At 44.3% G+C, this 25,425-nt stretch overlaps 1 protein-coding gene and 1 long non-coding RNA gene across 2 annotated transcripts in view; both read left to right on the top strand.

Annotated features, from left to right (window-relative positions):
* MCF2 (MCF.2 cell line derived transforming sequence) overlaps nt 1-25,425 on the top strand; it is an 84,214-nt gene that overhangs the window by 19,848 nt on the left and 38,941 nt on the right. The window contains exons 5-14 of the mRNA XM_019521024.1: nt 1,081-1,200; nt 3,082-3,198; nt 9,081-9,230; nt 12,668-12,792; nt 13,298-13,412; nt 13,650-13,769; nt 14,889-15,080; nt 17,630-17,821; nt 17,978-18,149; nt 23,831-23,919. Coding sequence (XP_019376569.1) covers nt 1,081-1,200; nt 3,082-3,198; nt 9,081-9,230; nt 12,668-12,792; nt 13,298-13,412; nt 13,650-13,769; nt 14,889-15,080; nt 17,630-17,821; nt 17,978-18,149; nt 23,831-23,919 — 1,392 coding nt within the window. The remainder of the gene's footprint in view (nt 1-1,080; nt 1,201-3,081; nt 3,199-9,080; nt 9,231-12,667; nt 12,793-13,297; nt 13,413-13,649; nt 13,770-14,888; nt 15,081-17,629; nt 17,822-17,977; nt 18,150-23,830; nt 23,920-25,425) is intronic.
* LOC109300613 lies at nt 3,615-6,308 on the top strand. The gene is made up of 2 exons (XR_002098276.1): nt 3,615-4,375; nt 5,675-6,308. It is a non-coding gene; the product is annotated as an uncharacterized LOC109300613 (long non-coding RNA).

The following is a 25,425-nucleotide window of genomic DNA, read 5'->3' as shown; positions in this document are numbered from 1 at the left end:
AAATAAATTATTTTGCCTAAATTATATGAACTATTATTTTATATGTGATGTGGACTTCAAAGGTGCCAAGCTTTTATATGTTGGGATTAAGGACTGTGTAGTTTCTCAGCCTCTTGAAGGCTCAGATCATGTGTGGTTTATACATGGTTTATAAGTGTCTTGACCATTTAAAATGATCCAAGTACTGTGTCGGTGGTGGTCTGAAACAATGGATATCACCATTTCATCTTTGCGTTCTGCCGTTTCTTTTAATAACGTCACCTGGGCTAGCTTCCGGGTTGTGATTTCTAGGCTGGCTTGTTTCTTGGCCAGTTCAAAATGTGTGGCCCTATGATTTGGCATGGACGTACTTAGGTCATAGTTCGGTTTCTGTCCCTTGTAACCCAATTTTAACAGCTAGATTTCTGACTACTCTTCATTTTCTGACTCTGTCTGTCACTCACCAGTTATCTCCAAAGCCATGAGATCCTTCTTAAGCCCTCCCTTTCTAAATCTCACCTGTTGCACTAATTACCAGTTGCTTGGGAAATTAGGCAAGCCTGGTGCTGTGGTACCTGTTACTTTGTGCTCTTTTCCCCACATATGGTTTCCTGCTGGTTCTTGAATTCACTTGCTATCTCTAATGCTATCCTAGATTATAAGGTCTTCAGGGAAAATGAGTTTGAAATGCCCAATACCAAGCACTGCAAGTATGCCCACAACCATTGGGTTGGAAAATGGTTTGGTATGCCCACCGTAAGCACTGCAACCATTGGTATGCCCAATGCCAAGCACTCAACATTGGTGAGAGCTTCCTAGGTAGCACCAGAAAATGCTTGGAAATTAGCAGCAACTACAAGAGCAACTCTTCAGCTATGTCAAGCAAAACGTATTCTTTGTCCTACAAGATGTACAGTCCAGGTTGGACTATACAAGAGGGAGGCAAGGGGCAACTGGTAAAGAAGGGAGTGGATGGATGATCAGGAGGAAAAAGTAAGGGTCAGTTTTGTATTTTGATCCACTTTGTGTTAAATGTGAGGTACTGCCTGAGTGTAGACCAGTGGACTATCCAAGTTGATCACGTTCAATGCTTTCTTGCAGGCCTCTTTCCCTGGGAACCTGCACTTGGTGATGGTTCTGCGCCCCACTGGGTTTTTCCAGCGCACTTTCACTGACATTGGCTTTCGTTTTAGTCAGGAGGATTTTCTTCTTAAATTACCGGTATGAATTTATCTGCATTATGTTCATATAGCCCTAAAAACTGACTTTGAATCATGTTGCTTGCTGAAGCTGTTTGGTATCTGCCTGGGGGGAAAGGGTAACCGGGGTATTTTTTTTAATATGCTGTTTAAAGACATCTCCATCATAATCTTTTTTTGGAAGGATTGGATTTTCATGCCTTGCTGGGAGAAATACATACAAATACATTTACTTTTCCTTGGAGTAGTATGTGGTCCATGCCTGTGGGGGCTGACTTGACAGCTTTGTACCCCATAGTTTGCTGTTCACAAGAAACACCATAATGAGAAGTGGAGTTACAAGCTTAATCATGCTGCTGCCCTCCATGAATCCACCCAGAGCTGCATGAACTTGTTCAGCAGGGTGACAGGGCAGTATTTAATACCAATTTAATGTTTAGCCCATGGTAAGTGGCACCCATTTGGAAAATATTTAATACCAATTTAATGTTTCTCACACGTGAAGTGGCACCCATTTTAGAAGTCTCTTATTGGTGCCATCTGTAGCCATCATTGTAAAGGTTTTTTTACTTATTTTTAGAAGAGTGATTTGAACCAGCTTGTTTTCTCAGCTGGACACATTTCAAGGACTTTCAACAATTGCAATTGTTGAGAGTCTCTGAAACGTAGCAAGTTAAGAACACAAATTGTTTTGAAATCATTGGGTCTTTACATCCTCGCAGAGCAGGACTTGTAGAACTTGAGGTGAGGACGCTTCATTACACGCTCACAAGATGTGTGAAGTGTTGCTCTTTTTTGCTCCAAAATAATTATATATATATATTTTTTTTGCACAGGATTTTTTACACTTTGCACTCCAAAAGGTTCTGCTTTCAATCAAAAAGAAAAACAAAATCAGCGCTTTTTGGAGAATTTGGTATTCTACCCCTGCAAAACCAGGGGTATGTTTTCCCCCCCATAAGACTTGCCCTACCCTGCAAAAAAATGCCACGGCTCCTTGCACACTAGCATTTAGGCTCTGACTCCATAGTCAGTTTCAGAGATGTGAACTCCTGCACTTGATCCATTTGATACTTCATTGGGGTTTTGCTGGAGTCCCTTCTGGATCCAGCTGCAGAATTGGGGCCTGTATAAGTGCGCATTTCCTTTTTGATGTCTTACAAAGGCATGCATTAACGTAACTTTATGCAGTGTGAACAGTCCCAGTAGTCCCCAGGAGCTCGCTCGCAGTGCATAAAATCAAGTCTGTGTCAAGTCATGGCAAGATTGCAGCCTCCAGCGACCTGTTTCAGACTGAGGCTTGTAGGCACGTGCTACTGAATTATAATTGAGATGAGACTGATTATATGGTGTTCACAAGAGTTATAATTAGAAGTCGGGTAAAAACCCAAATAGCCCAAATATTCCCTCCAGATTAGTCATTGCCTCTGTCACAGCTGCTGACCAACACTTTGGAATTCCAGTTACTAATTAGTAAGTGGAATTCACTTACTAATTGGCATGTCCAATCAGAGATTGCAAATGGAAATCATTCTTTTTGCCCCTAAACCTCACTGAAGGGTGGGTAAAGTGTCCCTCTTACCCCTTTGTGAAACCCGTCGTCTGCACTCAACACTACCCAGGCCTAATGGCCGTTGCTCAACGTGGTCTGGCTCAAAGAAGGTTGGATCAACCCATGTTAAGCCAACCCAAATGGAGGATTTTTAAATATAAGTTTAAAATAGCGTGTATATTTTTAGCTTTTAATTGATATGTACAAATTCGACCAATGGCATAATCATAAAATAAAGACACCTTAATGGGGTCAAAACCATTGTTCATAAATAATGTGTTTCAGACTTGATGTGCACATTCCTTGTGATGAAGCTGCGATGACCAATTAATGGTGTCCCCTTGTTCCTAGGTGGTTATGCTGAGTTCAGTTAGCGATTTGTTGACGTATATTGATGAAAAGCAGCTAACACCAGAGTTCGGGGGCACCTTGGAGTACTGCCATAGCGAATGGGTTATCTTCCGAACTGTATGTAGCTTTCTTTACATCATGTTACCAATGATATGTATAGCATATAGCCCATGGGACTTGCTTCTAGAGTGCCAGGAGCTTCAGCCTCTGCCAAATATCTCTTTGGAGGTAATGGGCACCCTCATCTCCCTCATTAGGGAGTGCCCTGCAAGGCAAATCCCTTAATGTGGCTAAAATAGGATTTTCAAGGACTCCTAAGGGATCCTACTGAATATCCATGGGAATTGGGCAGGTGAAAATGCCTAGTGAAAATTCCTGCCATAAAATTGTTCATAGCACAGGCCAAAATCATCTCTTTTTCATCACATTTGCTTTACCAGGTGAATATTGTGGGATTTTTTTTTCTGTGCATGTGGATGAAATAAATTAAATACCTGTGTGTCTTCTTTGCAAGCACTGTGCCCTTTCCTACTGCCAGGGCTTTGCATGGAGTGGGCTTCTTGATTTAACTATATCCTACCAAAAGTTTCCATACATGCAACAGCTTGAGCGTTCATTGGACTTGCAGCTCACAGAGCAATGGCAGGCTGGATTCCTCTCCAGATAGCTGTAAACATTAATGAAAGTCTTGCCATATTTTGGCTTTGGGGTCCTGTCCAGTAATGCTGTCCACAGATGTCTGTGTCTTCCTGGATCTCAGTATAGGATGCGTGTGTCTCTCGTTCTGAACCTGGCCAAGGCTAACAGTAAGAATCAGCGAGAATATCTTTTTGTTTAACCATGCAATGCACTGAACAGATTGGAAAACACATGGACAAGACCAGGCGGAGAAGGCAGGAAAATGTCAAGAGAAATGTTCAACCCAGATTTATTTGACAGCTTCAGTTTTAGTATCATGCAAAGAATGAAATACATTTAATTCCCAGCTATGCTGAAGCTAATGCCAAAAATTGCATTTGAATCTTCCACTGGGATCAGCAGGGACCTCTTTGAGTACTGGATCAAAACCAAGGATCTGAAATCGGCTTACAGCCCAGGACCAAAACCAACCTCTGTTATTGCTCAGGGCAATGGTTTGTATGGTGAAGAATGCAACAGGGTTTTGTCACCGTGCTGAGGCATTTCAGGACAGCAAAGACTCTGGGACGAGATAGACCTTGATAGCAGAGAATGACCTATACGCCAGGACCTCTTCACAAGCAACCAAGAAGATGCCCGTGTGGACTTTACCCCAGTAAGTAACTTTTTCTTCACTTATTAAACTTGGGTTTTTTTATTTTTTAAAAGTAATTGGGGCTGCCTCATAAGACATGCATTTCCCTGGAAGCCAGCAAGGTGGGTAGACACAGGTTTTCTGAGGTCTGGCTTTGCCCTCATCCAAATATGAGCCGCATCTACTGATCTGTTCAGAATCTACCTTGCTGTGAGCATTTAACATTTCTTTGCTCTTGGCTGCCACTAGACTCTCCTTCTGCATCTTCCCAGGCTCCTGGCATGGCAACACCATCCTCTTCCCCTCCACACAAGTGCCTAAATAGTCAACGTCCATCCTCCCACCTTCACAAAGGAAAACTTTACTATAATAGTAATGTGGTTATTGAGTCCACTGCATTACTAAAATAGAAATGTGGTTATTGAGTACACTGCAACAATCCACCTATCGCCTGGTGTGCTGGGTGCCCTTTTTGAGGTTATAGCTTTCACTGCGTGTTACAAAGGGCATTTCAAAGCATTGTCTCAGCATAGTACCAGATATTCTCTAGGCATTATTTTTCTAGTACAAAGCATAGCTTTGCAGCAGCAAATAAATTCTGTGCATGAAATGCAGGACAGTACGTAGAGGTAATAAGGCGAGAGGCATAGGACATTGTTAATGATTAAGGCCCTTAACAAACACTGCAAAATTGCATATATTGAACAGTGAATTATGCATGTCTCACGGGGACCTAAAGGAGAATTTAAGGTACTGAATATGCTCTGTTATGGCACTGACATCACAAGGCAGAGCTGCCCTTGTCCCTCTTATGAACGGATAGCTGGATCCTTCCAATCCCACTGCATGTCCTTCAAGGCCATTTTGATAGCAGTGCCTATCTCATTGGGTTCCCTGTAGCCTTCTGTGCCAAGCTGTATCTCTGCCTCTGGGTCACTTGAAATCCTGACAACCCCTCCCTTATAAGGGTTGCCTATAGAGGGTCAAATGCAATTTCTAGCCTTCATCCTCAAACTCATCCCTCGCCCAAACCTACCATGCCCCTAGAAACCTTGCCCATCACTTCCATGGTTTGCAACCCAGTGCCACACTGCTCAGACCCTCAGAGCAGGCAGGCTCTTGCTGCTCACCTGCTCTAGGAGTACACAGCGTGATTTGAAGCAAGTGTCCAAGTAAGGTCAGAGATGACTTATGGCCTCCACCGTCTCTCAATACAGGGAAAGAGGCTGTGGGGATGGCATTTCCAAAGGGAGGCAAAAATGTTTTGTGTTTGGTGCCATTGAAACAGTGGCTGCCTGTTGCTTTTCTTACCTTCCGCAGGATCTGCCTCCTGAGCAGGCCAGACCTTTGCAGACTCGGACTTTATCTGGCCTAATGTCTGGCATATCTGAAGGGGAAGAAGAACAGAAGAGAAGAGGAAATGTCTTTGAAGAGCTCCTAAAAGCCTGATCCAAGTGAAGGCAAAAAGCTCATGAGTGGAGGACTAAAAAGAAAAAGCATGGAGAGGTGCTGCAGCTGGACCCTCATCTGACCAGAGAACTGGCCAAGCGGGGCTTTGCAAAGACCTGGGGACCTATGGAAAAGGACACGGAGAGACCGAGGCAACTTATGGAGGTCATGAAAACATGGGAAATGTGCTCCAGCAATGCTCACCCTTTTCCTCCTCTGTACTTGGGGCAGAAAATTGCTGCAAAGATTCCTGCCCACACTTGTTTCTTCCCACTGCAAATACTACAGCACCATTGCTTGCCCTATTTGAAACAATGGTCTCCACTAACTTCCATTTTATTTTCGATCCTAATGTTTGTACTTGCACATGGCTTCTCACAGCAAGAACTATTACATCTATTCGTACTCAAGGCGCGTAACAATAAAGGAGACTTTTATTCTGCGGTGATACCATTTTTTATCAAAGTTGCATCTTAAAATTATCATTAAAAATGCCATTTCTGCTCTGGAGCGTGAAGTTCTTGTCTTTAATACTCATTACATTTTCTGAGCCCTTAAAACCCAGCCATGCCCTTAGAACACAGCAGTGAAAATACAGTGCCCCTCTTTAAAATCATGGGAAATGTGGGTTGGAAGATACCTTAGGTTATCTAGTCCAACCCCCTGCTCAAAGCAGGACCATGCCCAGTTAGATCATTCAAGCCAGGGCTTTGTCAACCCAGGCCTTCAAAACCTCCAAGGGTGGAGAGTCCACCACCTCTAGGTAACTTGTTCCAGTGTTTTACCTAGGGAGAAAGTTTTTCCTAATATCCAACCTAAACTTCCCTTGCTGCAGCTTGAGCCCATTGCTCCTTGTCCTGTCATCTGCACCCACTGAGAAAAGTCCAGCTCCAACCTCTTTGCAGCCCCCCTGCAGGGAGTTGAAAGCTGTTATTAAATCTCCCCTTGGTCTTCTCTTTTGCAGACTAAATCAGCCCAGTTCCCTTAGCCTCTCCTCACAAGTTGTGTCCTGGCCCCCAAACCATTTTTGTTGCCCTCCGCTGGACTCTCTCCAATGTGCCCAAATCCTTTCCGTAGCTGGGGGTCCAAAACTGGGCACAGGACTCCAGATGCAGTCCCCCCCCCTGTTGAATAGAAGAATCATGTCCCTTGATCTGCTGGCAGCGCTCCTACCAATGCAGCCCAGGATGCCGTTAGCCTTCTTGGCATCAAGGACACACTGCTGACTTTATGCAGCTTCTTGTCCAGCGTCACCCCCAGGTCCTTTTCTGCAGAGCTGCTGCCCAGCCAGACAGCCCCCAGCTTCATCCTTCATGAAGCTTCCTTGATATAGTCCTGAACTGTGCTATTTTTTATACAGCTTGTGAAATAATCCATTAATTCTTCACAAGCTGTTTTCTATCTTTGTATAAGCCCTAAGGCTAACATAGCCATGTGGTTCCTGAGGTTTGAGTTGATTTTTTTTCCTTTCTTCTTTGATGCAGCCCCTCTCCTCAAAGAGGACAAAGCTGCCCTGTTTGCAGACCTCTGGCAGTGGTCCTGGCTTCTCGGAGCACTTTGAAAGTCTCTGATTTGCCCCTTTCAGCCTTTTTTTCCCTGTTGCTCACATGACATCATGCTATGCCTACCGTGCTGCTATATGATATGCGGCCAGCATTGCTCATCAGCCTCTAGCCCTGTGAAGAGATGGCCCTGTCTTGCTTTCGGCGTCCCTGATCATGCTCCACTGTTGTTCTGCAGCTGCTTAGAGGATTGCTCCTTTCTATGAGCCGAGTGTCCAGCAAAATGCTTCATCAGCTGAAAGTAAACTGCATAGATTCATAGATTCATAGATTAAGGGTCGGAAGATCATGTGCCAGAGCAATGTGGGGAAAGGTGCCGCTGCTGATCTCTGCGCTGACTGAGGCAGCAAATCTCCTTTTTAAAGAACTTGCACCTTTTGTTCGATGAAAGGATCCTGCCATCATAAACCTTTCTGCCTTGACCTTGTCAAATCCAACATTCAGCTGGCCTTTGGGAGAACAAGAGACATATCCCCTTGTTATTCATGAGCTCATGGAAGATGCGACAGGACAGCAAGGGGCAAAAATAGAGGTACCATCAATAACCTTGATGTATTAGGGAAACCTTAGACCTGCAAGGCCATCAATGACTGGCAAGCCTTATACCACCTGCTGACATTCCCTACTTCATATCTGTGGACACCCCCTTCAGTACCTCCAATTGAGCTCCCCACCTCAAACTGGGTAGCTGCAGACTAGGCCCAGTAAGCTGCAAACATGTGCTGCGCACCTGCTTTGGAGGACTTAGGAGACAGCTCTCATTTTGGGGTATTAATCCTGTAATCAAACCCATCTCCCTCAGCTGTTTCATATTTGGGAAGACCAGCCTGGTGGCATGGTAGCAGTTTGCAAATGGTGCTGAGTATCTAAAAAAAAAGAAAAAAAAAGAAAAGATGTATCGTGGTGATAAAAGGGAAATGCTGGGAATTTGGAAGTTCAAAGGCAGTTCCACAATTTCATTTGCTTCTAGCTGGCTTCTGATACGTACATCTCAATGGGATGCAAGGGAGGAAAAAAAGATCCCACAATGCATAAGGCCAAGTAAAAGGGGCAAGAAAGGAGCAAGCAATATTTGCTCCTAGTACTGAGTGTTTAGCATGGAAAAAATCCCCATTGTGTGCAGAGGCATAGCAAGCTCTTTCAGTGTCTTGGGAGGGGGAAGTGATGCCAACTACCAGAAAGTTAGGGAGAGGGATAGGGTCTCCCTTTGTAGCAGCACAGGGGACAGATGGTGGTGTGGGCTCCCCGGGGGCTGCTTCTGAAGTCCCATTTGCCTTCAGTCCACCCCCTTCACATCAGGGACAGGGCCATACCTCCCATGATGGACAGATGGACAGACACACACATGTGCACACACTGATGGGCACGGGGCTGCACCTACCACAGCCAAGATCCCCAGGGGGAGGTGGGGGCCATGCTGACACCCCCTCTATGTTGGCACCTGTAGCTGGTACTCACTCGCTCACCTGCCCTGCCTGTATAGAAGTAGACTTGTACTTTCATCTGAGCCAGCTCGCCACACACCCATAGTCTCAGAGTACTATTTCAGGCACAACAGCTAGTGTGTCACAGGTTAGTGCAAACTGCCCTTTCCAAGTGTGTAAGCAAGCTTTTGGGCTCTCTTGAAATTTTCAGCCTTGGCCCTTGATGGGTTTTTTGTAAGCTCGTCGAGTCTTCCGAATGCCGGGTTGATTGCAGTCGTTATTTCCCATCAGGCCATCGAGAGCTTTGCACTAACAGTGAAGGATATTGCACAGATGTTACAGTCGTTCGGGACGGAGCTGGCAGAAACCGAGCTGCCAGATGACGTGTACTCCATTGAACACATCCTGGCGCTGCGCACGGAAAAATACTGCCAGCTCAAGGTGGGTCTGAGTGGAAACTCTCAGTCACTTCTCCCACGCCAGGTAGGACTTCTGAGGTCGGATTGACTGTTTGCTCTGTCTGCCTCGCACTCCTCCTTCCCCCATATGTATGTGGCTGTGCCAGCAGATGACGTGAAGTGCAGTAGGGCTATTTCTGTATGTTATGCTTGTATTCTCCTTTCACTCATTCAAAGAACTAGCGTGCCAACATCCAGCAAACTGTTTCAGCTCCCAGCTGCTTATCGGATAGCGGTGTTAAGAGCCAAGTTTGGTATCACTCCAAAAGAGGTCTTATTTTTCCTTGACTCTATGTTGCACGCTTGTCCTACATCGTGGTTTCCGGGGATGGATTATGGAAGGACTATGTCAGCTCCAAAGGGCAACACTTTTCTTGTAGGTCTGTGCATCTTCCACCGATGAATGCCAAGCCCCGGCGTGTGCCTGTCTCTAATGGGTGGCAATAGGAGTTTTATGCAGAGGAGAACAGAAGTAGTGTGGGAGATCCAAGAAGATCTTTTTGCTTCAGGATTTTGTACGTCTCAAAGCTATTATGGTCTAGTCTGCAAATCTTTGCAGGCCTTATGGGTCAAATTCTGGTTTCTCACCAGCTCTACCCTAGTGATTTTTTTATGAAAGTTGCATTAGTTGGAGAGGCTGATTGAGATACCTAATATATGGTGGGCAAAATGACTGTATCTTAACAAGACTCCCCATATCGTATAGAAACCAACATGTGTTTCTTTAGTATTTAAAGCTATTTTTTAAATGATTTGAGATTGTGATATAAAAATTAAATTTGACAAGGGTTTTTGGTACCAGTGTCTGGCACAACCAAGCTATCATCTTTGCCGCTGAATGTTTCTATGGACAGAACAGATCTTGAAGCCTTGTACGTTTATGCGGACAGTTCATGCAGTCAGTAGGGCTTCTGATGAGGGAGGGCTGTGAGACTGGATCCTGTGTTTGCAATGGGAGATGCAGGGTTAATCCAAAAGTTTATATATTTCATTGATTGCATCTTGCCATTTCCAGGTTATGGTCTTTTGAGGATACTGTATGCATGCATTTATATATGCGTGTGTGTGTGTACATATGTATGTACCCACATGGAGTATATTTTGTATTTTTTATATTTCTTGGTGGCAGCATATACATATATAATACATGCATCCATGCACACAAACTCGGACACAGAGAACAGAACTGCCTTTTTTAAAATATAACACGCCAGCGACTATATTGTTCCATGTTTGATTTAACCTTTGTGCTCAGGAATAAATCCGAAGGCAGTGAAGCAAATATCAGTCACTAATGTCATACTGAAGATAAGATACTAAATATAGATAGGTCAGCAATACCCACTGTTGTCTGTGGGGAAGTCAAACATATCCTGGCTATAAAGCATGGCACTGCTCCATCATTCATTTGGTCTAAGTCAGCTGTTTTTTTTTAGCATCTCATGCATTGCTTTTAAATATCAAAATATTCTTTGGTTTGTGAACAGAATATGGCCTGTTTCCCCACCCGTCCCACCCGTCAAGAATAGGAAAGATTAAACTAGAAGAGAAACTGTGCACAGATTGCTACAACAATGACATGAGATTCTTGCATTGCTCTCATGGCAACCAGCAGATTGGTGCCATAGCTTCCTGAATATGTGGACGAATTATCACATGCGGTAGATCCAAGCTGTTTTGTAGCTGTGATACTGAACAGAAATCACAGAAGATATGCAAAAAACAAAAAGACCAGAAGCTAATTAAACAGAATAACTAAGAACTTAACCCTTTTGTTGCACTGAAAAGAAAAATATCAGATTGCCATCTGTCCAACAGTTCTTGACAGTTGGATTACGGTATCTTCCCGGGTGACAAATGCTCCAGAATCAAAAGGAGGATTTAGTGGTTTTTTGGAGAGCAAAACGTGGCAAAATAAAATAGCAGCCACCTGTGGCTGAGAGCATAATTCTCGTTTCCTTTTGCATCCTCCGTGATGCTGCCTTGTCACAAAATGGATGTGATTTTTGTCCTTATATCATCCTTCATCGCAATTGGATTGATACAAATGCTGTCTAACAATTTGCACCTCGAGTGTGGAGGGAATGCAAGGCGGTGCATGTAGCACTGCTGATTGTGGTGTTTTAACATAGGGAGACTGGCTGCAACGCAGATGCATGTGCCTGTCCCTCCAGTAAAGAAATGAGTCCTTTCCAGTATTTGAACTCCCTCACTGTTAAACTGGTAGATGTCTCAGAGGCAGTGAGACCCTGGCCACACCTAAGGGTTGGGTTTTGAGGTGCTGGTACTTAGGAAATCCAGAGGTTTCTGGCTGGAGGGTCTTGCTCTTCTGGTCCGGGTTAGAGCAATCACCAAATTTGGGGTCAGGAAGGATTTTTTTTATTTTTACCCCCTAAGCCAGATTGGCACAGACCATGGAAACTTTTGGCTGTATCTGTAGTATGAAACAAGGGCCTTTCCCTACATCATTGCAGTGGCAGGACATCAACCTTGCCCCCATCTCCCCTTCTTTTACCTACTGCACGCTGGCGGGTGGGTTTGGGGTTTTACGCCAGGTGGTTGAATAAGGGTTTGTTGTGGTGACTTGGAAGATTTAATAATTGCCCAATTAGCCCAGGAGGCTCAGCCCAGTTCCGAGTTCCCTTTAATCTGGGCATGTGTATTTTGCCAGGAGGAATAGCTCCTCTCCTGCCTTCAGCCTGATCCGGGCACTCTTCCTATTGAAAGAAGAAGTATCAAGAGGCTGGGTGCTATACGCCCTTGCAATGATCTCAACTCCCCACCTCGGACTTTACCGACCTCTTATTCTCTTTGCTCTTTTGCTTCTTGTCACGTCCCGTACAGCCCACTTGACCAGTCCCATCTGGTTTCGACTCTGAGCCTGACTCCCTCCTCTCTGCTGGCCTCTTGCCTTCTGGAAATAAATACAACTTTTGCTCTTGGGCTGGGTCCAGCTCAGAATGAGATTATTTATATTTAATCTGATGCCAACAGATTGCCAAGGCTGAAAGTTTAGTTTTTAACCCACGTCGGATGAGTTCATAACAAAACGGTGGACAGACCCATAATGACAGGGGCTCTTGTAAGCGGGATCAGGCCATTTCTGCACACACTCGTGTCACCTGTGAATGTTTTGTGCCCTATGATACAATATGCTACTTAGGGCACTTACATTAGGACACTGGCTGATGAGACACAGCCAGTATATGACTTTAATTTTGCTTTCCGGGCAAGGGGTTTCAAAGCACTTTGCAAGCATTGATTGGCATAACCTTACTTCTCCTGTATGAGCTCGGCCTAGTAGGTGTTAGTGTTCCTGTTGTACAAATGGGCAAACTGAGACATGGAAAAAGGCTTTCCCTTAAACCATACAGTTGATCACTGCCAATGCACTAATCAGAAGCACTTTGCCTTGTACAGGAAGATATCATGATGGTAACAAAAGAAGGAAACACGCTGTTAAGTAGCTTAGAAGAGCCTGACAGCAACGAGCTGAGTCCGGAAGAGCACCGTGAGAGACCCGGGGACTGGGAGACCGTGAATCGGTGAGTGCAGAGTCTACATGTTTCATTGACTTGAAATGGGAACTTACACGATATTAAGGTTTAAGATATTACGGTTTAAGAATACCTGGTTGATAGAAGAAAAGGGAAGGTCATAACAAGGAAGACCATAACAATTCTGCTCCTTTTCTGTTTCTGCCACCAAATGCCTGTCAGACCTTTGGTCCATGCCTTAACCTTGCTGTGTCCTTGTTTGTCCATTTGTAAAATGGGATGGGGATACACTTGGAGCCTTCAGAGACCAGGCTCTTGGATGCCATCGATTAGAGAGATAAGACAGAGAAGTGTTGTCACCTTTAAGATCTGCATGAGCCTCTATCTACATGCTGGAAATTAGCTCGGGGCTTAAAGTCCAGGTCCCAAATCTCCTAACTTAGGCAAGTTGATCTCTGAGTCCCTGCTTCTCAGGGGGTCTGGGGGGCTTGCACTCTGCTTGTCTTGGATTTGCCTGCTCTTTTCTGTCTTACCGTTGTCTGTTGCTGTTTAGGTTACTTGCTCAGTTGCACGAGATGGAAACTGCTTTTGATGGATTCTGGGAAAAGCACCAGTTAAAAATGGAGCAGTATCTACAGCTGTGGAAGTTTGAACAAAGCTTTCAAGAGGTATGATGAGACGGTACCTTCCCCTGACACTCGTGGAGGCAACCAAAGAGATTGCAGGCATTGTGCTTAGGATTGCCAGAGCGGGGTGTATTGGGACTTTTTTTAAGTCAAACTTCCTTGCACTGCCACTTTGTCTCCCTGAGCAATCTTAACTACAGTTTGATTGGCTTTAGATCAGAGAGGAGTGCTATGCTTATCATCATTATCAGTTTGCAACAGCTGTCTTTATATTTTTAGGTCAAGAATGCTATTGAATTTTTAATGGACCGGCAAGCAGACCTGCCTGATACTGGAGATAGCGTCTCTCAAGTAAAAGAAAGGCTCAAAGACTTGGGCAGTTTAGATGATATGGCTCAGGTGAGATAACCTTTCAAATGATAGATCTACCAATGAAACCCAATAAGCCCTCCTTTAACAAGAGGTAGAGCGTGTTCCCAGAAATGGCCTTGCTCTCTTGTAACTTGGCAGGCAGTAGCTGAGTGTATGGATTTCACTCATCTTTTACCTCTGGAGAGCATCATTCAGATCACATGAAAAACCTCGTGACAACACATTTGGCTATTCTTATTTTAACTAAGTTGCCAACTGGACATAAAATCCAGAACAGGCAAATTTCTTTGCCTAGAGCAGGCTGAGGGTAGGGGCTGGACATGGGGCAGAATGATTTATGCAATCATTTGGCAATGAAGCTTGCAGATAAGTCAAAAAGCAAGACAAGGCCCTGTCCCAAGGTGCATGTGTGGGTGAAGACATGGAAAGGCAATGACAAGAACCGTGATGAAAATGTTGAAATCTATTTTTCGCATTTTTATTTTTTGTATGTGGAAGGGAACCTACAGGAGTTGGGTATATAACTCCCTTAGGTTCCTTGAGAAATCCCAGCAATGGTTAATTCAGCATAGTGGGGAAGTCTGGGGTTTATCCACCATTTGAAAGAAGACTGTTCTGAAATGGGAGCTTGAAGAAGGGCTGCAGGGAAACAAACAGGGCACGAAGGAGAAAGGTTCCCGGTGTCGGGTCAAGATGAGAAAAGACGCAACCATTGCTTTGGCCTAGTTGAGGGTAGAAGGTTACACATCGAACTGGGCCACAGATGCAGTGCTTAATTCCTCCTCGGTGCAATCATCAATGAAATGATGGCATCATACCCCAGGCCATCTTGGCATGGGCCCAGCTGTGTGGGTGAACCAACCTGTTGCAGTGATTCTCTTGTTTTCTTTTGAATGAGAAAAACACATTACAAAGCTGTCCTCCCAGGTTGGCAGCACCCTGTTTCTAAAGGTACAGGCTGAATGCAGAACTGGGCTGACCACTTCACATGGTATGTATTTCCTTGCATCTTCTGCTAACAGTGGGTGATACCAGATGACGCTTTTAGATGCACATTACCATTTGTCAGGTGTTGCCCCATTGTGCACTGGGTGGCATCCTTAAAACCAGGCTCGAATCCTTCTCTTTCCCTTCTCTTTGTGAAAGGAGCTGATCGGTAAAGCCCAGGTGATAATCCTGCATGGACACCAACTAGCAGCCAGTCACCATTATGCACTGAACCTGATTTGCCAGCAATGCAATGAGTTGCGGCACCTTTCCGACGTCGTGTCCGATGAGCTCAAGAGGAAGCACGCCTGGCTCCAGAAGACCTTGGAGCTACACATCCACCTGCAGCAGGTAATAATCAGAAGTGCCATGCCCCAGCCCAAAGCAAGGACAGCACAGCATGTGGATGTTCCATAGCGATGGCCCCTTAGCCAGAAGCAAACTGTATGAAACCCAGGTCTTGCAGAAACAGCATTCTGCTTTAGTAACTCGCGTTTGCTGTGCGGGCCTCTGTCCTGTAATGGCTGATTCCCATAAAGGGTCAAAAACCTCCTGTGAGCGCCGGCGAAGGGACTGAAGCTTGCAAGCTCAGACAATTGAGTCCTTATGATGTTAGTGTCAAAGACCCTGGTGTAGACTCAAGAAGGATGAATTTTGCTTGCCTCTGCTCTGAGTGCGTGTGCCTGGGTGTACATGCACGTGCATTTGTGAGGGTGCTTTGGCACCCCTCCCTTTCAGTCGTTCCCCATGTGGTCCCCACACCAGGTTCCTGCTTTTCTGAGGACCTGGAAAACTAGCTTTGAATCTCATTACAGGGATAGGAGAGAAAACGGGTTCCCTCCTCCTCTCATAGCTAGATCGCTTGAGATCCAGATAACTGAAACAGCTGTTGCACAGCGCAGATGTTTGAGTTACACCTCCTCAAGGACCAAGGCATTATTGAACCTTTTTCAAACACCTGCCCAAACAGGGTGGCCTTGCTGTGCTCATGAAAAACCAAAAAATCCAGACTCTTTCACACCAAAGTGGAGGAGGACATCCCAGGAGACGGGATGTCCACATAAAACATGCTCTGCCAGCATCTGTCTTCTGTCTTTTAATCCAGGGAGTTCCAGCTGGGCTGTGTCCCCATGGCAGGATGCCACGCTCTCATGCAGATTGGGTTTCCAGCATACACTGCAAAAGGCAGGTCTTTGGCATGGAGTAAAATGTAGGAAACCAGACTACCCTGCCGCTTCTGCCTCTGACCATCTCACAGCAGCTGGGGATGGGGTCCCAGCAGTTCCCCAGGAGTGCAGTATCCAAAATTGAGCGTAACACCATCAATGTTCTTCACTGTTACCCAGACTTAGGTTCAGCCTGTGAGCTCTCATCCATGCCACCAGCTATACCAAGCTGTACCAAGTAAGGCATTCACCTGTGCCAGCTAGATCTGATGAGGAAAAGAGAGATGCATAACTGGGTATTGCCTCCTTGCTTATCCTACCAAGGGTTTTATATTCACATTGAACAAGTGGAGGAGAGGATGGAGCTCTTTGGCACCCCATTTGCTTTTACTAGTATTAGGTTGCAATAAAGTTCAATAATTGAAGTGGCCAGCGCCCCCAAAGCACGGTTTTTGTGTCATTACAAAACAGTAATTACGGTTAACCATGACATTAGTTATGCAACCATGAGATGGTAGCTTCCCTAGGAGGCTTTTAGATTCAATGGAGTGAAGAAACCATTTACAGATGAAGTCCGGCTTGTTCTCACTGTCACTACTTCGTAGAGATGGGACATAATTGATCGTAAAATAAAATGACTGGTTGGCGGGTAATCCTGCCCAGAAGTGGAGTCGTGTGGCTGCAGAGCTCTTCGGTATCATAATTAACACTGACGATTCAGTCGGGGGTAATCATGGTGCTTAAGCTAGAAGGCATGTGGCTGATGTGAGCTTAGAGTCAACGGCAACAGGTTTGTCACCCATCCATTCTTTCTTAGCGGGTACCACACTTTTCACTTAAGCAGCCCTTGTTTTTTCAACCGTGTGCTCTACTGTACCACTCATCTGGCTGGACACAGAGTTATATAGAACCATAGGAGCGACCAGGTCACTTCAATGGCCCATCTAGCCTGATGCCCTGTCCCACCTACGGCCCTTACCAGTTGCTTTGGATGCAGGGCTTGACCCCTTGAAGAGTAACAGGCCTGCAATGCAAGTTCCTTGCTAGCCCATCAGTTAGATCTTGATCCGGCCCTCATTAAACATGAGGTTTAATATTCCTGCCAAGCTGTTTTCCGAATCCTTATGAATGTGACTAATGAGAATGTCTGGTTTTCCCCAACCACATAATAGTGAATTCTTTAAAAAAATGCTTTTCCTTCTTGATTTGCAATCTCATCTCACAGCGATGAGTCCCACAGTCTAGCTGTGCTAATGATTGGGACTTTCAGCAATTAATGGTGTACTTTGCCACTTCCGTTCTCAGAGTGAGATAAATCATGCTGCGGTGCATGGTGGATCTTCCGACTGCATCATGCTGCTTTAATTTTCCAACCACTGAATTGGTGCTACTGGAAGTACAAGGAGAATTGGAGATTTTCAGTGAATTTGTAATTTTCCAACCACTGAATTGGTGCTATTGGAAGTCAGAGGAGAATTTGGCTGGCTGCGCTAGGGGTCTAGTCATTCTCCAGAAAAATCAGGCTTTATTCCCCACTATTGAAATGCAGAAGAGTCGAGTAGATTTCTGATGTGGCTAATTAGCTTTTGGTTGGTTTTTTTTTTCTCCAAATTCAAAAGGAAGTACCTGTGAATGCTAAATTTATTGGATGAAAATATTTTTCGTTTGTTCCTTGCTTCATCAGATGATTCAACTCCCCAATCTGTTTGATCTCCTTTGCTTCACTTCTATCAGGCTCTCCAGTGCTGTGATGAAGGAGCTTATCTTCTAGCCAATCAGCAAATGGATAAATGCCAATCTAAGGAAGGCGCCCAGAAAGCTCTTCAGGACATAGAAAAATTCCTCGAAAGCTCATCCCCTTATTTAAACTTTGACCCCCAAACTTTGCACTATGACTTCGAGTCCATTTTAACACCTGAACTCAAGGTAATGCCACCTCCAGTCCGCTTTTAAAAAAAAAATTAATGTTAATAAAAAAGCCAGCTTGCCATATTGCCAGCTTTTTAAGCATCTCTGTTACAGGGTGAAAGTGAAAAAAAAATAGTGCAGTTAGCTCACGGGAGTCTGTTTCTCTTCTTGCAGAGTCAAATACACTCGTGCCAGATCAAGCTTGAGAATGTGCGGAGTATGTTTGAGAATCGGCAAGCTTGCTTCAAAAAGCTGCTGGATAAACACGTGCGCCCTGTCCAGCTAGTAGCCCCCCGCCCCGAAAACCCACCAAGATCAAAATCACCATTGTTCTCCCCCAAACATGGTAAAATATTTCAAAGTTTCTGGTCTCTTAAAATGTTTATTTTTTGCTTCGTGCCACGAAGGAATAGGGCCAGCAAACCGCATCGTATGGTCCATGGGAAACAATCAGCCATATTAAATGTTCGTGAGTGCATTTATTGTCAATCAGGTTTAAGGTCTAATCTCATGACAACACTCAAAAACGTATGCTTGGAAGTCCCGTGTACAAGATCCCTATTGCGTGCGTTAGTCTCTCCCATGCTGGAACAGGTGCTATAGCATTGCAGGTGTTTTATAGTGATAAGTTGAGCTGAAGAAACACCCCAGGGATATTAAAAATACTGAACTCTAAAGTCATGAAGGCTTATGGTATTTTCCTTGCATCTATAGAAAGATTGGTTGAAGATGGGCACAGCAAATGCACAGAAACGGTAATGAAGCTTTTTCCTAGGCTTTTTTTAAGGGTTAGGCTGGTTTGGTCAGATTTAGTGATGTAACATTTATTTTCATCCATTGCTCGGATGGATATTGTACAACCTTCCCATGTAGCCCCACAGCCTGCAAGGCCAAACAAGGGTAGTGAATTAGGGAAAAATACAAGGACCTATCACAATTAGTGGCCATCTCCTCTACAGACCTAGAGTTACAATTGACAGGGATTTCGGTTGAGATTTTCTTCCAGAGGAGCCTAAGGAAACAAGGTGCCCAAATCCCACAGACATTCAAAGGGTGTTGGGCCCTTAAATCACTTAAACTCCTTTGAGAATTCCCGCTTAAACTGGGATGATGACACAGCATATTCATAGAGGGCCAATCCAACCTAAATGAGGACTGCAGGTGTTAAAATGTCCATCCTTAGCAAATGCGGTGTCCTGCCCTAAGCAGCTGTCCAAGGTAGCGTTCATCTATCATGGTCCAAGATTGCACTGAATTATCATCTATCCTGCAGTCAGTCTGCCTGCAGTTTGAACACGTAAGGAATTAATCATTTGTGATGCACCTTATTTTTCTGATAATCATATTTATCTTGATACTAGTCATGCTGGGGTAGAGCTTTACAGTCCTCAACCCTGTTATGCTAGGCATAGCCTATGCACAGATTGAGAAGGGTCTCTGCTTGGAACATTTTATGATTTAAACAGGGCAGTCATGGATGGGAAAGGAAACAGGGTAAGATTCAGGTGTAGTGACTTGCCCAATGTCACCCGTAGGCTCAGCACTAGGAACAAACCCCCCAGGTTCTTAACTCTTGGTTCGCAGTCCTGCTCATTAGGCCCTACTGCCTCTTGGACATCAGCCATCGGAAAATCTAGGTGGAATTTAAATATACCAAAATCAAAGCACGGTCCCTTTTTCCACACACTCCCTTCTCTGATCCGTAGAGATAGAAAAGTGATAGCGTGAATGCTTTGCTTTAAAGAAGGGAGACGTGGCGCCTGTCACCCTCTCCGCGGGCATTCATGGGACCGTCATCCATCTGGCTGGACTTGTTTGATGCATTTCCCCAAAACGTTTAACATTTTGCAAGTAAACGCAGTCGATCAATAGTGAAGTGCAGGTCTCCTCCATTAATCATAACCCTGAAAGACATGATCAAGCATCTGGGAATGCGCACGCCTGCAAGAGGTGAGAAGACAGAAGGCTCTTCTTTGGAGATATCATGCCAGAGCTCCTTTTAATAAGGCCTCAGTTTGACACAAAACATCAAAATGGCTTTAAGCCAACTGTTATGATGTATGGTTGCAAAGATTCATGCTGGGATGTACTGAGAGTGCTTTGAGTTACGCAGACGCTGCATCCTGGATGGAAATCATCCGACTTGCAAGCAGGAAGGGTTTTTTGTCCTCCTTTTGTTTCTTTCTTTCTTTAGAGGATGAGGACTTCCTCTTTTCATTTTTGTCCTGAAATAGCTGTTGTCATTCAGCTCTCATTTTAAAAGATTTCTTTGGGAAAACTATAAGCCATCAAATGTAGTGAAGCATATAGATGGTCCGCATGACAGTCACAGCCCGTAATTAAACTAAATTTGTGATGTTACCACCAAAGTCCCAGCTGCAGAAGTGAGGGCTGATCCAGAGAGATCCTGAGCTCCCTCCATGCCTATTAAAATCTCTTCCTGAAGTCAGCGAGTGATGAAACTGCTTGGTGCAATGCAGGTGGTGCTCCAATGTATAGGGCATGGAGTAAAATGTATAGAGCTTTTGCCTGGGTAAGGAAGATAGTTCTGCACACAGGAAGCTTGTGGATATGCAAATCTGTGCTTTATAGGTAGGGCTGAGGCACATCCACTTTAGAGTTACCTCTTAGGAAAGAAGCTTTTAAAATGTATCCAGCCTCCAATGAATCAATGCAAGGTGACATAAAGGCAAGGCAGCATGTCCAGCATATAGTGCAGGACAAAGGAGGGAGGAACAAGGGTAGTTTTCTCCTTACCTGTTTTGGTGGCAGCTGTCCCACAGCCTGTTAGTTCAGGCGTTCACCCCGGATCAGGTTAGTTTGCCCCTTATCATTGCGGGAGTCAAAAATGAAACTGAGTCACTCGGCATGGTCGCGTCCATGCGGATTCGGTTGTACCTGCTCACTTTGGTGACACAAATCAGTTTAACTGAGGATCTCCTGATGGTCCCACTGATGCAACCCATTGCAGAAGGAATGAGCCGTGCACTCTTCTCTTTTCCGGCTCGGGAACAGAACGGCTTACAAAGCTCCTTTCGGCTAGATCTGCGTACCGGCATAGCGCAGGTGTTGCCACAGGCAAAAGCTAAACGCAGTGTCCTACCGTGCACTAAGATTTAGTGTCTTTTGTCCTGATGTAGCTGTTAGAAGGCAGAAACAAGCCCAATGCGATTCCTGCTGTCCACATCGTGCTTACGTGGCTGGCTGGCTAGGAGAATAGTTTGGCATCTAGAACAAGTGTATGTGATATGGCAGCCACTGAGACATATGTAAGCCTGGAGTCCCACAAGGCCATTTTTGTTTTGGCTTTTCACTGCAGAAAGTCACTTTTGCAAGAGCACACTGAGTGTGCTCGCCTGAGCTTCCTGCACTCGACAGAGCCATTTGGGACTATGTCACAATGGGCCCTGCTTTGCATTCGAACGAAAGCTGGATAGAGACCAGCTAGAGAGTTGTTACACATTTTCAAGCACTAACTTGATAGCTGGCTAGTCTCTTTTTATAGCTGGATAGTTATTTTTATTATGCGATAATCACTTTGCCCACGTGGCTGGTTTAAATTTCTTACACAGTCAACCAGTTAATTGTGTAACAACCGCTTGACACGTGTGGCCTGTCTAAATTTATCATGCCCAGGAGTCCCACGGACAGCAGGATTGCATAGGAGAGCACAGGGCAGGATTAAGAGACTTGACCAGAGAACGAGGGACCTGAGCCTCAGCCCTTATCCTTGCTCCTGATGTTATTTATGCATTTTAACCAATGACTATTTAGTGGGGAAGGGCACCAAGGCCCCAAACCCACAGGGCTCTCTCCTTTCCCAGGCCACCAAGGTCCACTTCCTCTTGTTGCTGTCCTCAGTGCTGTCATGGGAGTGCCGTCCTTGCTGGCATTGTCTTTTTTTTCTCCAATGCCATGAAAAGGAACATTGAGCTGCAACTGCCGAAAACTCAGCACTGAAAATCGTCTCATTGACCTTTTTCCCCCAGCAGACATCTCACCAATAGGCAACACAGTTCCCCTGGTAAATGCCAACATTAATGACTGGCTTGCAAGGTTTTTCCACAGTAGGACCAAGCCACCCAGTGAGCCTTCCCTGCCTGCTCTCCTGGTGTGCAGGGCATTGGTGAAACAATAACGTGTCAGTTGCCCTTTTATTTTGGAATAGCGCCTTCTCACCGTATCTGTTTCCATTTCTTTGCATCAGTTTGTTTCCCCTGAATCTGTTGTTCATTGCTTCATAAAAGGTGCTTCTCCTCTATAAATACAATTGAAAACTGTACAGTGTCTAGAGACAGGTCCTTTTGGACTCATTTCTGCAGATACACATCTATTCCTATTGAAAGAGCTTTCATTAATTAGCTTTATTTTTGCATTGGCTTCCCTGTTCTTTCAGTTGTAAGTAATGTGGGTACTGCATGCCTTTGGAAGATTTGTTCTTTTTCATCATCTGTCTCAGAATCTCATACATCTCCATCTCCACCTGTATCACAGTGGCCTTTCATCTTTGGATTCGTGTGTGGTTCAGGCCAAACAGAGAGAAATCTCTCTTCTCATAAAAATCCTGTCCGGTCCCTGTCTCCCTAGGAACTGATCTGAATTTACTAAAGGGAGAGACTGACAGTATTGACTCCTTTTAATCATCAAGGATCACTGCAACCAATCATTTAACCTTGTGATATAAAGCATTGCAAATCTATAGGAATGACAAAATGATTTTTTTTTTCTCCCCCAAGCTTGAGGATGCCCAACACAGTAGAGTCTGGAGATGTTCATTAGTTTTGCTTGTGTGTTGTGTCAGTGCAAAGGGGTAGGCTGCTTCTTCCTTCAATTAGCATACCAAACGTATCCAATAATAAGCTGCAAAAAGCATAAGTTATTATAAGACTTCTTAGGAAAATTTTCTGTCTCTCATCCTTCATGCTACTGATTTTCAGATTCCCCTCTCACCAGAATGATTCAAACTTTTGGTTGCATCTGAAGCATATTGATCACATCCTAACCCTGACATTCAGCTTAAGGGGCTCTTACATGCATGAGGGAGCCTGCTCGAGCACAGAAATTGATGCAGTCCAGCAGCCTTGTGCATCACGTGTATCAGCCTCGCCGCGCGCCTCCATGCTGACAAGATGGTGCAAAGCGCTCTGAAATAAAACACATCTATGCGCTTTAGTTCAAAGTGCCCCGCCACCATTTTTTTGGTGCGGGGTTGCACGGTGATGCCAATGCACATGATGCACGGGTGCTTTTAATTAGTGTGGCTTGCTAATTAAAGTGCCCAGCACCACATCAGAAATGCATGTAAAATTGCCCAAAGCCATCAGATGGTGAGAACTGTCATAGCTGTTTGATATCCAGTGGACTTAGGTTAGCTTATAGTCACTGAGTATGAACAAGCATTGTAGGAGTATGAACAAGTTATGAACAAAGTTTTTAAAGTATAATCAGAGTGGTAGAAGCACAAACATGCGGGTCCAGAGGGATCTCAGGAGGGTCACATCTATCCAACCCCCTGCTCCAAGCAGGACCAGCCCGAGCTACATCATCCCAGCCAAGGCTTCATCTACTTGGGTCTTAAAAACCTCCAAGGATGGAGAGTCCACCACCTCTCTGAGTAGCCTGTTCCAGTGCTTTACTACCCTCCAGGTGTACTACCCTCTACTACCCCTATGTTACTTTTGATTTGTATAATTTCTTATCACTTGTAAAAGTTTAACTGATTTTGTCTGAATTACAATTTTCTCTGATTGGAAGGATGTTTCTTTGTGCCTGATTAGCTTTTAGTTTATATGCAAATGACTTGTTGCTTTCATTCTCTTTCTCATAACAACATTTTTGGTATCACTTGAAGATGTCTCTCTTGTCTCCCAATTAGATTTCATTCAGTTTGCCAGTAGCATTAATTAATTGATTATTTGCTCTGAACTTTTCAAGATTTTGCTCATGATTTATTTTTTTTAATTTCTTCCTGAAATGCTTCCTTGGCTGTAGCTATCCATTGTGTAATTGTACATTTTTCTACCCAAGGCGTGGATTTTAATTCAAGTTTGAAATTTTCATTTGATCTCTCTCTCCCTGGAAAGAAAACATCAAGAAAATCTCAAAGCTCTCGCAAGGTAAAAATTATTGGGAACCTGGAGATTTTCCATGCAAAGATTCCAAATGATTTTTTGGAATTTGGTTAAACGTAGATCCTGTTTTTAAGGGGATACATATATAATACATATATATGTAAGGGGATAAATATATAATACATATATATTTTTATGCACACAATCCCTGATGAACTCTTCCGATTGGACTGCTCGCATGCATAAAGTGCATAACTGAGAGCTTCCCTGGATTGAAGCCAAAAATTGCTTTTCCATACCACAGATATTGGTTTCCTAAATCTCAGCTTGGCATAGATAGAAATGACACAAGCTAAGATACCAAATCATGATATTTGGATTTGTTGCAGAGGGAGAGTAAAATTGACACATGCACACACCGGTTGTCACTAGGGAAGACTTGTAATATAGGGAAAAACTCTCATGGCTATTTGGATTTTTCTTACTAATTTTCCTTTCATCTTTATTGCAGAAAGCTGCATAAAGTTCATTTTTTAGGGATTTGAATTTTTAAATAATTTAACTTTGTAGTTTTTGTAATCCTGTTTCTAGGCTGTTATCGGAAAGTGAATATTAAAAAAAGAGGGAGAAAAGTTATCTTTTTAATAGCTGAATTAATATTGGACTATAATTTAATAGAAATAATTTGAATATTTATTATCAGTATATTACATGCAGTGGCAATTATTGCTACATTTGCCATTTAATGTAAATCCAGTATCACTGCTACTTTAATGTGCAGTCCTTTTATGCAGTTAGCAATTTATCTGGTTTTTCATATACTTCCTAATACTTGCTTTATACTTTATAATTACCTGTGGCTGTTATGAATTTATGGTAACTAATAATTTTGGTACCATTATATTACCATATCTCAATCATTCACCGTTCCTTACCTAAACCACTTATGAAATACTAGGAAATTCAAGAATACTTGTCACTGGGTGCGTCTACATGTACGGATCTACTGCGCAGTCACCAAAATTACTGCGCATTAACTAAAAATTGCTGTGCAGTATGAGTGGCATCTACATGTGCATGCCCATACTGCACGGTAAATATGGTGACTTATGCCGACTTGGGTATAAATTTGATAGGTGCATCATGCAGATATCAAATTTTAGTTACTGCGCAGTAACACACATATAGACGCCTTACTGCGCAGTAACAGTGTGTGGGTGGACCGACTTGGGACTAACTTTAGTCTTGAGTCGATCCACACACAGTGTTACTACGCTGTCGTGGGGCACTCCCGCACCCCACTCCTAAGGAGGCTCAACCACGGGAAGGGGAGAGGTGTAGCCAGGCACCAGGGTGCCTGCTACTGGCAGTGGTAGTATGGGTCGAGCTGCCAATCACCAGGGCAGCTCAGGTGTGGGTTGCTGGAGCAACCAGGTTGGTCACGTGACCAGAAGGGGGCAGGGCTGGGCCCTTATAAACAGCCAGGCCGGAGCCTGACTGGCAGTTCCCTTCGGGTAGCCTGGGGGTAAGAGCTCTGCAGGAGGGCTTACT

Source organism: Gavialis gangeticus, unplaced genomic scaffold, assembly GCF_001723915.1.
Source record: "Gavialis gangeticus isolate Ggan-Ray unplaced genomic scaffold, GavGan_comp1, whole genome shotgun sequence".
Classification (NCBI taxonomy): Eukaryota; Metazoa; Chordata; order Crocodylia; family Gavialidae; genus Gavialis; species Gavialis gangeticus.
Note: the sequence above shows the minus strand (reverse complement) of the source record. Positions and strands in the feature narration are given on the sequence as shown.